Source organism: Alexandromys fortis, unplaced genomic scaffold (genome assembly GCF_014885135.2).
Source record: "Alexandromys fortis isolate MF-2015 unplaced genomic scaffold, M_Fortis_MF-2015_v1.1 scaffold_14, whole genome shotgun sequence".
Classification (NCBI taxonomy): domain Eukaryota; kingdom Metazoa; phylum Chordata; class Mammalia; order Rodentia; family Cricetidae; genus Alexandromys; species Alexandromys fortis.
In genome coordinates this window covers 4,812,376-4,828,123 of record NW_026067910.1, presented here as the reverse complement: position 1 = coordinate 4,828,123, position 15,748 = coordinate 4,812,376, and the positions used below count along the sequence as shown (strand labels likewise).

Sequence of the window (15,748 nt, the reverse complement as noted above, 5' to 3'; positions counted from 1 at the left end):
ATTGTGCTTATGTATCGCCATATATTAGTATCTGGTTATGTTAGTTAAGAGTTCAAACCTGTACTAACAAATATTAGTATTTGGTTATGTTAGCTAAGAGTTCAAACCTGTATTAACAATAATCCGGCAAATATTTTCTTAGGCTCTCTTTATAATCAATAGAAATTGTTTCAACTGTATCAATCATGGTGATTTTCATCCTTGATTGAGAAAATAAAATAGAGTATTTGAAGTCTTTATTTATCTATTGATTTAAATTTCTTGCTTGGAAACCTTTCGATCTTTTGTGGCCCGTTAAAGAGAAATCTATAAATTTGCGTTTAATGTACACATAGTCCACTTCAATTTGGGGCCATGAGATGGTCCATCTTGCTTAAAAGTGGAAATTAAAAGAATTGCTTTTCATCATTTCCAGCCACAGATCTGTTGATTTGCTAGGCATCATAGCTATAATTGATGTGCTTTCCTTTTTGATAGATGGCAAAGCTTAAATTTGCAGGCCAATAAGTTCTATAAATTGCAGCTATACTTTATATTTTACTTCCACTTCTGATATTTTTTTATTACACTGTGGAGAAATGAACTGGGACTGACGTGGTATTGTTTACAACTCTTTTCGATTTTTTTTTGTTAGCCTTTTAATCCAGATACAGGAATCTATTATGAGCTAAGCTCTCCATGGTATTAAAAGCTTTCTACTCATAGACAATGATACAGGACAATTAACTTTGACCCAAGAGTCAGTCAGTAGCACTGGTAATTTGACAGATCAGGGTATAAGGGTGTATAATATACACTTAAAAATTGTAAATTAATATACTGATATTCCTTTTAAGAGAGCTAATTGTGCACTTTCCTTTTGTATTTTAATAAAAAGAATTGAAGGCAAGTTTCTCCAAATTCAGATGATGCCTTTTCATTATCATGGACTTAGATAATTGTATCTTCTATTTGAAACCTATAGGAGTAGAGCAGCGGCTCTCTTTTTTCTTTAAAAAATTAATTTTATTGAGCTATATATCTTTTTACACTTTCCTCCCTTCCTCCCCTTTATTTTCTAGCCTCTTCCATAATTCTCATGCTCCCAATTTATTCTGGGGATCTTGTCTTTTTCTATTTCCCATGTAGATTAGATCTATGTATATCTCTCTTAGGGTTCTCTTTGTTGTCTAGATTCTCTGGGATTGTGTGTAGTGATAGGAGCGGCAAGGCTGCTTCCCCAGCATCCGGCCGCCTGCATGGCTAGCTTTACCTGAAATAATTACATGGAACTGTATTCTTTTAAACACTGCCTGGCCCATAAGTTCCAGTTTCTTATTGGCTAACTCTTACATATCGATCTAACCCATTTCTAATTATTTGTGTAGCTCCACGAGCTGGCTTACCAGGAAAGATCTTAACCTGCCTCTGTCTGGAGTGGGAGAATCATGGTGACTCCCTGACTCAGCTTCTTTCTCCCAGCATTCTGTTTTGTTTACTCTGCCTACCTAAGGGTTGGCCTATCAAATGGGCCTAGACAGTTTCTTTATTAATAAGAAATCACTCCCACATCAATTGTGAATTGTAGGCTGGTTAGGTTTTTTTTTTTTTTTTGGTTTATGTCTAAAAGCCACTTATGAGTGAGTACATATGATTTTTGTTTTTCTGGGTCTCGGTTACCTCACTCAATATGTCGTTTTCTAGATCCACCCATTTGCCCGCAAATCTCAAGATATCATTATTTTTCTGCTGTGTAGAACTCCATTGTATAAATATACCAAATATTCTTTATCCATTTTTTTTTGTTTGAGAGGCATTTAGATTGTTGCCAGGTTCTAGCTATGACAAACAATGCTGCTATGAACATAGTTGAGCACATATCCTTGTGGTATGATTGAGCATCCTTTGGGTACATAACGAAAAGTGGTATTGCTGGTCTTGAGGTAGGTTGTTTCCTAGTTTTCTGAGAAATGTCTATGGCCATACTACCCTGAATGTACCTGATCTTGTCTGATCTTGGAATCTAAGCAGGGACAGGCCTGGTGAGTACTGCATGGGAGCAGTGGTTCTCGATGTGTAGGTCATGACCTCTACGGGGAGTCACATAGCAAATACCGTGTATATCAGATATTTGCATTATAATTCATAGCAGTAGGATAATTAAAGTTATAAAGTAGCAATGAAATAATTATATGGTTGGGGATCACAACACGAAGAACTGTATTAAAATATCACTGCCGTTGGAAGGTTGAGAAACCTCCTACTATTCAAATATATTGGATCTTTGGGTCAAGGTCCCAAATCTGAATTTTAGCTGTGCTTTTATTCATGGCTTACAGTGAAATCTACCTGATAGGCCTGTGAGGGAGACACCCCATGATGTAAAATAGAACTTACCCTAGTGAGTGACTCAGTGAATGTTCTTATAATGGAATTTTTGACAAGCTGTCAGATAATTTAGAAGTAAAATTTAAAAGTCAGACTCCCAGTCAGACCTCACAAAGGGATTGACTAAGACAAAGATGGGTACTGCTGCTCTTGGGCCCTTTGGCTTGAAAAATGGTACCCAGAGATTTGATGAGGGCACGTTAGCTGTGGGGATAGCTAGGGGTACCTTATACATTCTTCCTTTCTTTCCAGAGAACACGGAGATCCCAAACCAATTGGCAGATCTTCCGAAAGGCTACTCTGAAACTTCTCCATGTTCTGCACAGTTGGCAGTTCCTAACACAGGTTCCCAATACAGGCTGAGAAGTGAACGCAGGCTGTTCCCATGGTTAGAAGTGCCTTGTGTCATTACTGCCCCCCCCAACAGTTAGTTGTTAAGACAAGCACCACCTCATTCATTGAGAATACTCCCTTAGAAACACAAATGATCCTCTTCCATGAATAAAGGTTCCAGGGCCCATAGGTCTGGAGGAAATTTGGAATTCCATCTAAATAGGATTTTCCTGAGAGATGAATGGTCACATTCAGGAGATGATCAAAGATAGAAACTGAGAGCCTATGGACTCTGGGATGCCTAAGGAATGCCTGCCCTTCTGCTGCAGTGAGATAGCATGAAGGGGAGTGACATTCAGAGGACATAGGAGAATGGTTCAAGGAATGAGCCACTGGGTCAACTGTGAAGCCCATCATCCTTGATGCGGTACCCAGGGTCCTCCTTTACTCTCTCCTTCTCCACCCCCTGCAACCTGACCATTTGAGCTCCCAGAGAAGGTGGAGGAGAAAGACGCTCCAACTAGAATAAGAGAAATGCAGCCACTCCCACTCCACTTGCCTTTCAGCCTGAAGCAGACCTGTGAGGTGGGAGGGGAGACAGATGGACATCAAGGAATGAAAACTGTGTTTAAGTAGAAAGTAGAACTTTATGACAAATAAAAGTGAGCAGAGAGACTCTCCAGGGTTTTACATAGGGACTCAGCCATGCAGTTCTTGCTGAATGCAAATTTAAGTGTGTTAAGAAAAAAATGGAAGACATATGAACAAGCATCAGTTGCGCTGACCTGTTGTGTTGGTGACATCACTGTCTGTTGTGATGACCTGCTGTGTTGGTGACATCACTGTCAGTTGTGCTGACCTGTTGCATTGGTGACATCTCTGTCAGTTGTGCTGACCTGCTGTACTAGTGACATCTCTGTCATTTGCTCTGGTCTGCTGTATTGGTGACATCTCTGTCAGTTGTGCTGACCTGCATGTTGGTGACATCTCTGTCAGTTGAGCTGGTCCACTGTGTTGGTGACATCACTGCCGGTAATGGTAGTACAGGAGGGGTTAGCTTCAGCTCTAGTATTGTGTTCATATAGTTTCATTTTATGTCATTGTCCCTCTGCTAATTTTGGCTGATAACGAAGACCCTACACTCCATACGGCTCCTTCAGTGACCAAGGAGGATGTTTTGTAACCAGCTTCCCTCATTGTTTACCACAAAGTTAATTTGTATAACATTAATGTTCTCTAAGCACTTTGCTGAGAAATTTTATATCTAAGGTTAAAGTTAGGTCATTGTTATGTGAAATTTCCAGACTTTGATATTTTAGCATGCCCAGAACACAGTAGTTTGGAGTATTTGAATGTGAACAGGCACAGATAACCATTTCTTAACTTCATTTAAATTAATGTGTGATACACATAATAAAATTACATAATTAATAATAAATCAGTTTGTCAGAGAGAATAAATCTATGTTACCAACACCACGTCATAGGATGGAATTTGCTGTCCTACATTTTCCACTCTGACTTCTCCTTCAGGGATTTTCCATGTTTTTAGACTTTTTCAGGATGGAACCATACTTTTTATGTTTGTGATATTTGCTTATATTGAATATATAGTTCTTATTTCTTTAATTATAAATTTGTATGTATTCCATTGGGAAAATGAGCATTTTTTTTTAGTTATTTCTATTATTGGTTGAAGGCTGTTTGGATTATTTTGAGATATAGGCTCTTTTAAAAATATTTATTTTTGTTACTTTTAGTTATGTGTATGTGTGTGTGTATGCACACGGGTGTAGGTGAAGGCATTGGACCCCTGGAGCTGCTGTTAGAAGCAGTTGTGAGCTGCCCACTTGGGCTGCTGGGAACTGAATACTGGTCCTGCAGAAGCAGCAAATGCTGCTTCTTGATGCACCAAGAAAATTTTTATACACATGCTTGGGTGAGAACATCCACATTTTTTTTTATTTTTTATTGAGCTCTACATTTTTCTCTGCTCCCTTCTTTGCCTCTCCCTTCCCCCTCAGCCCTCTTCCAAGGTCCCCATGATCCCAATTTACTCAGGAGATCTTGTCTTTTTCTACTTCCCATATAGATTAGATCTATGTATGTCTCTATTAGAGTCCTCATTGTTGTCTATGTTCTCTGGAAATGTGATTTGTGGGCTTTTTTTTTTTGCTTTATGTTTAAAAACCACTTATGAGTGAGTATATGTGTTATTGTCTTTCTGGGTCTAGGTGATACTCAAAATGATGTTTTTTAGTTCCAAACATTCACATTTTTATTGATATGATGCTTAGAAGTTAATTATAACTATGGTTGCTTTTCTTAGATAGTAGCAGTTTCCAAAATGGCTGTAAAAATTCTACTTTCATCAGTGTGTCTGAGAAGATATATCACCTCCTTGACAACATTTGTTATGTTTGAATTTAAACATTTGAACTGAAAGGTGATCTTGTGTGAGCCAATTGTTTTCTGAACAAATCTTCTAGGCACTGCATGCCTCCATGCCTTCTGTCCTATCATGAGAACTTTGCTCCTACTTGATTATTTATTCAAAGCCTAGCTTCTGTACTTAGAAGAAACTCAGGAAAGCTATGTGTTTCTCTCCTCAATGGTTGTCAACACCCTTCTTAAGTGCAAGGAAGAAGCAATTGTATCTGTCAATGTTTTGAACACAATTGCAGAAAACCTGACTCAAATTAATTTCAGTCCGAAGTGACCTAACTTTGTGGTTGAAAAGCCATGCGTGGCTGACTGCAAGGACAAAGATTGACTTGCTCAGTCAACACTGCTTTCCACTGGGTGGTGTCTCCTTTCAGGTCAGCTTCCTTCCTGATGGACATACAAATTATATCAATAGTTCAAAACCTCTATAGCAAAAATAAAACATAAACAATTCCAGAAAAATGGTAACCGCAAAACCCCTCTTGCCTTTCTGGGCTGTAGGAGGATGGTCACTTGTTTGTCCTGGCTGCCCAGAACCAAAATAATCACACTGAAACCATATTCATTAAAACACTTCTTGACCCATTAGCTCTAGCTTCTTATTGGTTAACTCTTATATTAATTTAATCCATTTCTATTAATCTGTATTAATCTGTGGCAGAGGCTTACCAGCAAAGATTCAGCATGTCTTACTCTGGCAGCAGCTCCATAGTGGCTCTGACTCTGCCTTCTTCCTCCCAGCATTCAGTTCAGTCTTCCCCACCTACCTAAATTCTGCCCTAACAAAAGGCCAAGTCAGTTTCTTTATTCATTAACTAATAAAAGCAACACACAGACAGAAGGACCTCCCACACCACTGGGCTCCTTTATATGCTCCAGAATTGAAACTTCTTGATAGCTCTCTCTGACTTGGCATTCCCAAGCTCAGGATGGGCTTGGGTTCTTTCTGCATCTCATGATCCCCAGGAGCAGGGACTTCCTGGGGAACACAGGAGTGCTGTTAGCAAGAGACAGTGGGTAGTGGTCAACAAGAGAACAATGCTTTCCTTGCAACTCAGATTATCAGAAAGCAATGCAGTTCATTGTTGCAGATGGTAGGATTGGCCCATTGATAAAACAAGACTGCTGGAGAGTTGCACACATAATTCACATTTTAGGCTTGGTGGAACCGCTCTTGTGCATTGTTCTGGGACTTTCTGCTATCAGTCCGCAGTGAAGCATGGCTATACACCAAGTAGCACTGTGGAGTTCCTTATCACATTGTAAGACATTATACCAAAGACTCATTCTACTCTATTTCGGCCTTCCCATTATGAGATTTCCTGGGGACAAAAGACCAGGATGAGTTGAGCTTTTCTACACACCTTGTATAGAAAACACATCTTCTGGATGTTATGATTTCTGAGCTAGATTGGAATTTTCTTCCTTCTGTGGCTAGAATGACAGACCTAATTTTATGGCTTCCCTCAGGGATGTGTGCCAGCCTTCCAAGATTGGAATGGTTTAGGGTTAATCTCACTCTTTAGTTTTTGCCCTCTTTCTCCTTCAGTCTGATCTCTGAGTGCTCCTATGTCCCTACCACAAATTTTGGGTGTGTGTCATTTGTAAATTTCATATTTTCTGTGATGAAGTTGAAAGATACTGTTTTGTGGAAATTTCTTTCCATACATTGGTAAATGGCTGCAAAATGGTTTGGGCAGGGCGATACCTTTGTTGACAGAGTTTGCTTTGTGTTCCAGTTTTAGATGAAAATGTTGTAAAACACTACAGAATCAGAAGGCTGGATGAAGGTGGCTATTTCCTTACCAGAAGGAAAATCTTTTCAACCTTGAATGAATTTGTGAACTACTACACCACAACAAGCGATGGCCTGTGTGTCAAGCTGGAAAAACCATGCTTAAAGGTAAAATTATTTTAGCTAAGCTCATTATGTAGCTTTAAAGTTAGCATCTTCCTCTCAGACATTCAAGCATTTGTCCTTTGCTGTCAGTTCATAAAAAATAGTCATTTGATTCCTTTAGAGCAGGAACAAGGAAATTATGGTCCGTGAGTCATCCTCAATTTTTTTTTTATTAATCCATCCTCATTTTTTAAAGGAAATTTGTTTGTTTACTTTACAGGAAGACATGCCAATTCATTTACTATCTTTACTTGTTTCATGCCCTTTTGTTAGATAGCCTTTGCTAGTTGTAATAGAGACATGTATAATGCATTCTGTAAGCCTGACAGTGAGTTTTACTATTCACAGTGTTCCTGTGACTACCCAGAAACCATCAGTGTTCCAAGGCCTTGCCAGTTTTATTTCCTGAATGGTGCCTAGTCTGAGCCCAAAAATTACTTATTAACTAAAGTAAATGAGTGAATGGGAAAAAGGAAATGATAAAAATGGATTTGAAAAGTGATGATTCCATTTTGCAAAAAGATTTGAGGTATATAATGAGTACTGCAGCCAAGTGTGCAGGAAAGTCACGTGAGGGCGGCGGCATTTCTAGCTCAGCTTCCTACTGAGAGGCTCCAGTGAGGCAGGAGGCAGAGGGAAGTTAGTGCAGACACCTGTGAGGAGGAAACTGGTTGCTGATGAGGTGGATAGACATAGGGCTGTAGGATAGGAGAGAGGATTGGTTTAAAGATTCAACAGTACAGATTTTAATTTATCTTGTTTTGTTTTTAGAATCAGTATTTTTCTTTAAAATTCCAAAACCAAAGCTATAGTTTTCAATCCAAATGTTCTCTATATTTGGTGCATTTGTGTGTGTGTGTGTGTGAGCGTGTGTGTGTGCGCACACACACGCACACACACACACACACTTAAGTACGATAGTGTGCCTACAGCGGTCAGAAGACAGTTGTGTGTAGCCATTTCTCTCCTTAGACCTCTACAGGCATTCAAGTCAAGCTCATGTCATCACACTTGCGTGAGAAGTCTCTTTACCCTTTAAGTCAGTCCCATATCTTTTATTTTGACAAGTATTCTTATTATCCTCTGAAACAGATACAGGTCCCGACTCCTTTTGATTTGTCGTATAAAACTGTGGACCATTGGGAGATAGACCGCAACTCCATACAGCTTCTGAAGCGACTGGGATCTGGCCAGTTTGGAGAAGTTTGGGAAGGCCTGTGGAATAATACCACTCCAGTGGCTGTAAAAACATTAAAACCAGGTATGAGAACATCAAAGAGTAAATGGCATACACTGATGTGTGTGTGTGTGTGTGTGTGTGTGTGTGTTTGTGTGCACACGCACGTGGAGTATTGTTGGAGGCCTGAAGTGGGTGTCAGATCTCCTGGAATTAGAGTTACAAGCAGCTGAGAGTCACCAAATATAGGTTCTGGGAACCAAACTCAGGTCCTCTGAGCAATGGCTGTGTATTTTGATTTCTGTCTAATGGGAGATACACCACAATAACTCAGTTATATGCTATTTACTTATTATTGTAGAGCTAATTTAGCCTAAGTTCTGAGGCAATCTTACAGGGAGAGTAATCAAGATTGCCTTTGGCATAGTTTTGAAAATTCATAGACAAGCCTTCGGTAGTCAAATTAAATAAACAGTTTCTAAGTGCAGGATTCTTTCTCCTTGAATTAATAGCATTTTTCTTTCCACAAAATCGTTTTGGTAGCCACTGTGTTTTGCAGCTATCCTTGTGCAAAGGATAGAAAACGTGACTCGAGAAGTGTCTCTCATATGTTGACAAGGCGATTTAATATTACTGATACTGTAATACAGTACCCATATATTGCACATTGCAAATATCTGTCATTCTTTGTGAACAATGACACCAGAACTAGCCCTGTGGGGGTATAGAGATAAGATCATTATTCTCATTTTATAGATAAGGAAACTGAAATGAAATTCTTTGCCTAAGGTCAGAGAACAAATCATTGGCAGAATGAGATTAGGGCAGAGAGTTCTTGATTTTCAATCCTCTGCTCAGTCGAGGAAGTCATATTGTTTTACTCAGTGTGGGAACTGATTATTATCATCAGAAGGGATAAGGCTGCACCCACATGATGCCAGAAGACGGGCTGAAAAATAAGAATTTGCTCAGTCACCCATTCGTTTATCTATAAAACAGCAAACAGCTTTCTACGCTGGTATTTTTCGCTGAAATGACAAGATGTCTTTGTGCCCCTAACTCTTTCTATGTTCTGCTTCAAAGTTCATTTCTGGAGCTTCTATCTTTTAAAAAAACCTAGTTTTGGAATATCTTGGCTTTCATATTTATTTGATACATTTGAATACCATGTTACCTGTGTGGTGGAGATGGGGCAGATTTTTCTTTTAAGTTTTAAGTTATTCGACCCCAAACATTCCTTTAAAATGAGACCACTCTTGTTTTCTGTTTGTGACTGGGTAAAACAAGACCACACTGCTAGGGCAGAATGGAGCTGGACCTGTCAACAACTGCACATAAATGAACCTGGTTATGACAAAGATCTTGATCACAGGGATACCCCACACACCTGAGTCAGGTGCTCTGAGGGGGAAGGGGGCAGCTGGTCAGTCTGTGGTGTGATCCACACAGTAGCAAGGTAAAGACACAGAACATTTTAAGCAGTCACTAAACCTGCACTATACTTTTCATACATGTACCTCTCATACATCAGTGGGCCCCAATTCTTAGACATGTTCTGGTAGATTAATCAGTTAACAGGTGCACATTCCCCCTAGGTCTAGTAGCACGGATGACAGCAAAGCGGTAAACACAGGATCTGTAATCATTTTGCTCCATCATGATGCTACTGACTTTTTGATGGATGGTTCCATTATACTTTATAGTTGGCCTTATTTATATCTTCCTCAGTTCACCTATTAGAGTGCTTAATTTTTTGAACCCACGGCAACTCACACTGAAAATGGCACAAGTATGGTTCTCCACTTATAGGCACCAGACCTGAGAGTACAGTAGATTCCATGAGACAAATCATAGAAAACAAAAGAAATATAAAATTAATTTCTCATTATTTCCAAAACCCCTGATTCATGGTCATTTAGAATGAAATTTAGTAAGTTTTGGAACTCTAGCAAATTGAAATTACTTATAGAAATCAGTTATATATACTTAATTTAATTTGACTACTCATGAATATGAATATATGATATAATATCAAAAGTGACTTTATTCTGACTAAAACGTACTGAATTTCCCTGCTACAATGTCTGTAGCCTGAATTTTAAATAGCATATGTATTTCAGTTTTGCTCAGATTGAATTAAGGTTCACACTTAGTTGTCACATGGCCCATGTTGCCTCAAAATAGAGGAATAACTATATATCATCACCGATTTTCAAAAACCCAGAAATTAGATGTTGTCTTGAATATAAATTTCTTTTAGTGGTATTTTATTAGTCTGTTTTCTTTCCTTTTAAAAATAAGATTTCGGGGCTGGAAAAATGTCCCAGTGCAGCCTGGAAAGTGATCCCTGCACGGGTATGAAGGTCGGGTTTCCAATGCTTAGCACTAATGTAAAACTCAGGGATGGCAGTGTACATCTGGTCCCCACCCAGTGTGTGTGTGTGTGNGAGAGAGAGAGAGAGAGAGAGAGAGAGAGAGAGAGAGAGAGAGAGAGAAATTCTCATTGGCAAATGCCATAGACTTCGTAGGACAGCCGGTGCTGACAGCAAGCAGATGCCATCAGTCTACCATAGGCAACTATAAAGTATAGATAGCTTTTAAAATAGAAAGGCAGGGTATACTCTCATGCTACTGAAGCTTAAAACACCCCCAGCTTAAGACCCTGAAAGGTTAGGATTTCATCATTCTTTCTTATTTATTTATTTATTTTTTAAAAATCACTGACTAGACATACTTTACAAGCAGGATGTGGTGGCTGGAGACTGTTTAGTTGATGAAGTATCTGCCACACAAACATGAGGACCTTAGTTTTACCCTCAGTACCCATGGGTAAAGCCAGGTATGGCAGTACACTGGGTAGGTGGACATATTAGGACTCTTGGGGCTTGGTGGCCACCCATTTGAGTTGAATCTGTGAACTTAAGGTTCAGTAAAAGTTTTGTTTCAAAAAATATGGTGTGAGTGACAGAAGGAGGCACTTGATGCTGGCCTCCAACTTCCACACACACACACATACATGTGCAAACACATCCACATACATAGGGATATATATGCAGAAACACAATCAGATGAAAAGCAGTGTTATTCAAAGAAGAACTGTTTTTTTTATTAAAGATAGACTGTACATGATTAAGGACAAAATAAAAATGGTTCATCTAAAAGACCTTAAAATTTTTTTTTTTTTGGATACTGCTTTTTCTCTTTGTAGCTTTGACTTCCTGGAATTTACTCTGTAGGCCAGGCTGACCTCAAACTCAGAAATATGTTTGCCTCCTGAGTGCTTGGATTAAATGTTTTTGCACGGTTTAGAAGACCTCATATTTGAAAATGTAGAAACCATCTTTTTCCTTCCACCTTTATTTTCCCTGCAGTGGAATGAGAGTACCCTAAGATCAATATTTAGTCATGCAGGTATTCTTTTCTTTTCTCTTTTTATAATGCTAAGATAGTGGTAAGGCCACTCTAAGAAAGTTATTACAAAAATTAAATTGGGTCATTAGCAGAGACACATTGTATAATGCCTGGTTCAAAGCCAATTATGAAAAAAATATATTGTTATTGTTACTATAACGTGAGTAAATGGTAGAAATTCTGACCCATATTTGTTATTGTTGTATCACACTCCATAGAAGTGACATTCTGTGGAAGAACAACACAAGGCTCTGGCCACCTCATATCTACCTCTAATAGCATTGCAAGGATCCTAATTACTGGCTAGACTACAGAGCCATGTGGACTTCCACTATTGCCTAGTCCACAGTGCTCAAAAACTTTAAAGGCCTCCTTGTGACTGGAGGTGAACATTTGGCATTTCTCAGATGCTAGTTCGTATAGTGCCATGCTTCCCCAGTTGTGTGCCAAGACACTTTGCAGAACTCCAAGTAACTGACCAGAGAAGCTGAGGGACATTGGACGTAACATCTTGAATATAACACTAAATTGTTGCATTTATGAAATTCATTGTCAGCTTTTGATAATGTTATATTACTTTTGTTGACACTACATTTTTGTGAAAATTTTTTTGGTATATTCTTTGGTAATTTCATACATGTACATAAAGTATTTTTATCATATTCACATCTTCCATTAAGTTCTTATTTCCCTCTTTACTCCCATTGAATCATTTCTTCTTTCCACAAGCACCTCTCCTAGTTTCAAGTCTTTTGTGTGTGTGTGTGTATGTTTTTGTGTCTGTGTGTGATGGTCAGCCTCATTTAATCAGGATTGTTAGCAAAAGTATGGGTGATATTTCCTGGAACACGGGAAATGTACCAGTGGTTACACCACTAAAGAAAATTATTCTTTCTCCTCCAGAAGACAGTAATAGCTCCCCAGGAAGAGGTGGAGCTTTGTGAGCTTTTCCATACATAATAGGATATTGAGAGGCCCAATCATGAGCAGGTCTTAAACAGGTATCCATAGTCACTGTGAGTTCATGGGTGAGGCAACAGCCACGCCATGTTTATAAGGTAGTGGAGTGGTTCACAGGCTTCCTGCCTTCATCCACTCTTTCTTTCCTCTTCTAGAATCTCCTTGAACCCTGGTGTGGAGGGTGATATGGATGTCCTGTTTAGGTGTGACCTCTCAACAGTCACTAATCCTCAGTCCTTTGACATTTTATGAGTCTCTGCTTTAACTACAACCCACTACAAAAAGAAGCTTCCCTGTATCTGAGAGCAGCACTAATCTAGGGGCACAAACATAAATATTTGGAAGGCAATCTGACCGCATGTTCATTTAGTAAACAAGAGCAGTAGGTTCCTCTCTAGGGTCTATGACTGTACCCAGTACAGCCATGGATTTTCTCCCATGGAAACAGCCTCAAATCTAATTTTAAAGAGTATCTTATTATCCCCATAGTAGTCTGGCCACTATTGCAGTAGTGGGCACATCTTACCTGGCAGCTCAGCATTGTAGCACACTGAGTCTATGGCTGAGAAAGACCAATGATGGCTTCTTTCTCTTAGCAGCCTGCGCTGCTGCTGCACCCTCTCCCATCCCCAACACTCTGAAAACTAACAAGTGGAGGAAACTTAGTTCCAGTTTTATTTCTGTATGCTGGGTTTTGATGACTGCCATCTTCAAATGCAAAATCTACACACGAAAATCAACATGGACTTGGGCACAAGGGTAACATCACCCAATCTTATTGTAAGATTTAAGAAGTTATGTTGTATTCTATGTTGATTGTGCCGCTTTAGAAAGTAATTGTAGTTAAGAATGAAATATAGATCGCCCTTTTCCTTTTAATTCCCCTGCATCACCATCTCAGATAGCTATCAGCTTCCTTAGAAAATAACTTGCAGTTATTTGGATCTAACTTGACAATCAAATTAAGTGTTAAATATTGGTTGTGGCATGAGGCATTGTGAAGAAAACCAACTGAGATACTAAGAGTGATGTGAACTGACAGTGTTGGGGTATGATTGTATAACAGATAATAGCAAGAACTTTGGGGTTAAGTAAATCCGAGTTCAAACTTGGCTATGTCCCTCTGTCCTTCTATGCCACTGCACAGTTCACTAAACTTTCTACAGTTCCTCATTGGGATTTGGGAATCATAACAGGTCCTCTGGGTCGAGTTTAAGGAGGACATATTAAGTCAATGGTTATGCAGAAATTCTTAACCAAGTGCTGTCTTCTAGCTGCTGACAGATGCTGCTCTCAAAGCTCAGGCTTAAACACAAAGAATTCATTTCCAGTGTTTACTTCTGCAAGGTGAAACATCCGAGAGACACTTGTACGTGGCTAGATGCCACCCAATGACTGTCAGTGAGGATACCTATTCTAACATTTATACTTTCAGAGCCACCATGCACATGTACTTCTCAATGCCAATCTTGTTGGCAACTGAGATTGAAACTTTATCGTTTAATCTAATTATTCTTTTCCAAAGGTAAACAGCAAGTAATGCTTCCTAACATTGCCCTCTTCAGAAGGCTTTCTTGAGGTTAAAAGAGAGCAGTAACAACAAAAGTCATATTTCTTATGCCAAAAACAGCCACGATAGTTTGCTCCCCAATAGGAATAATTATTATTGATTTACAGTGTAATAGCAGCAAACAGCTTTGGCGATTGGTTAAATGTCTTCACTTTACTGGGGCCATTAATCAATCTTAACAGCTATTTATTGCTTAGCAGACTACCACGCAATAAAGATGAGCCTGAAATCAACTCCCACATGGCTTTGACAGGCAAAAATTAATATTTAATGTTGCATTGCTAGCTGACTTGAGATTGAGACTCCCTGACTCCATTTCTGGTCAGCTATAGCAAGCCTGGCCATGAAGGAGTGGTCGTAGCAACCCTCGGCTGCAGCAGCTTCCAGATTGCAGCAACTTCAGCTCCTGCAGATAGTCTGACTTGCGAATGGTCTAGATGTCCTGCAGAAACTGTCTAAATGGTGATTATAACTGCTGTTCTCACTTGAACCTTCGCAAATCAGATATGTTTTTCCTAATTTCTTTTGAAGAGAGGTTCATACTATATCTATATATTTGATATAGGTTATTTTTAACCACTGAGAACAAAGTGATTTGTTATGACATATGTGTCTCCTTTATTCTGAGCTAATTTTCTACTATGATTCCACATTTACGATTCCACATTTTAATCTTTTTGATTAGTGGTATTGTTGACATTGAGTGAGCTCAGAAATAAAATATGTGATAAGCCGAGAACAGATTCGTTTCTCTTCCTCTTTAAGACCTTTCCTCTTCTCCTCAGCTAACAATAAATACAGTTGATATGTTTGGTTTTGCCAAGAGTATGTAAAGCCGTCACCACCATCATCGTCATTATCATCATCATCATCAGCAGCAGCAGCAGCAGGAGCAGTAACAGCAGCTATTGGGTTCAACTGTGCTGGGCGCTGCTATTATCCTGAAGTTTAGAGAGGAGATCAGCCAACCTGCTTAAGACTACAAAGCGAGTTAGTAGTAGAGCTGACATTGTTTCAGAGTTCAAGTTTGAGCCTGGATGCTGACTAGACTTTGGAAGGGTAGACTGTTTCACTGCTTAGTGTGAAATAACATCATATTGACAAACAGGTCACAGTGCAACCCTTCCAGTACGTACATTACAATATGTATCTATGCCTGGCCTCAGATGTCAATCATGACATCTTTGTCTGGTGCGGATGATGAGTGGAATGATGTCCTGAGTGGATATCAAGGTGTGACCAGTTGTAGTAATACTTCTGGAATGTTATAGCTTAAAAATCGGAGATTTAAAAATGACTGTTGAAATGCAAACTCCAGGCATCTTTCCTTCTCCATTTTATTTAATATTAACTCCTTAATACATTGTATATGAGTTAGAGTTGGGTCATTCAAAATCAATTTAACTGTTAATGTGTTTTCAAAGGAGGCTCTAGGCCCTCAAACCTTTAGGGCTCTGATGGAGGAACTGGGTCATGCAAGAGAAAAGTTTGGGTATCAGTTTCACACTAAAGATAGAAGCTGATAAAATACAACTGTTCACTTTTAGAAATCTCCACACATATTTCTTACTTGGCTTATACCTTAT

General features: G+C 39.1%; 1 protein-coding gene across 1 annotated transcript in view; it reads left to right on the top strand.

Annotated features, from left to right (window-relative positions):
- Positions 1–15,748, top strand: part of Frk (fyn related Src family tyrosine kinase) — a 104,661-nt gene that overhangs the window by 75,062 nt on the left and 13,851 nt on the right. The window contains exons 3-4 of the mRNA XM_050137992.1: positions 6,884–7,047; positions 8,137–8,305. Coding sequence (XP_049993949.1) covers positions 6,884–7,047; positions 8,137–8,305 — 333 coding nt within the window. The remainder of the gene's footprint in view (positions 1–6,883; positions 7,048–8,136; positions 8,306–15,748) is intronic.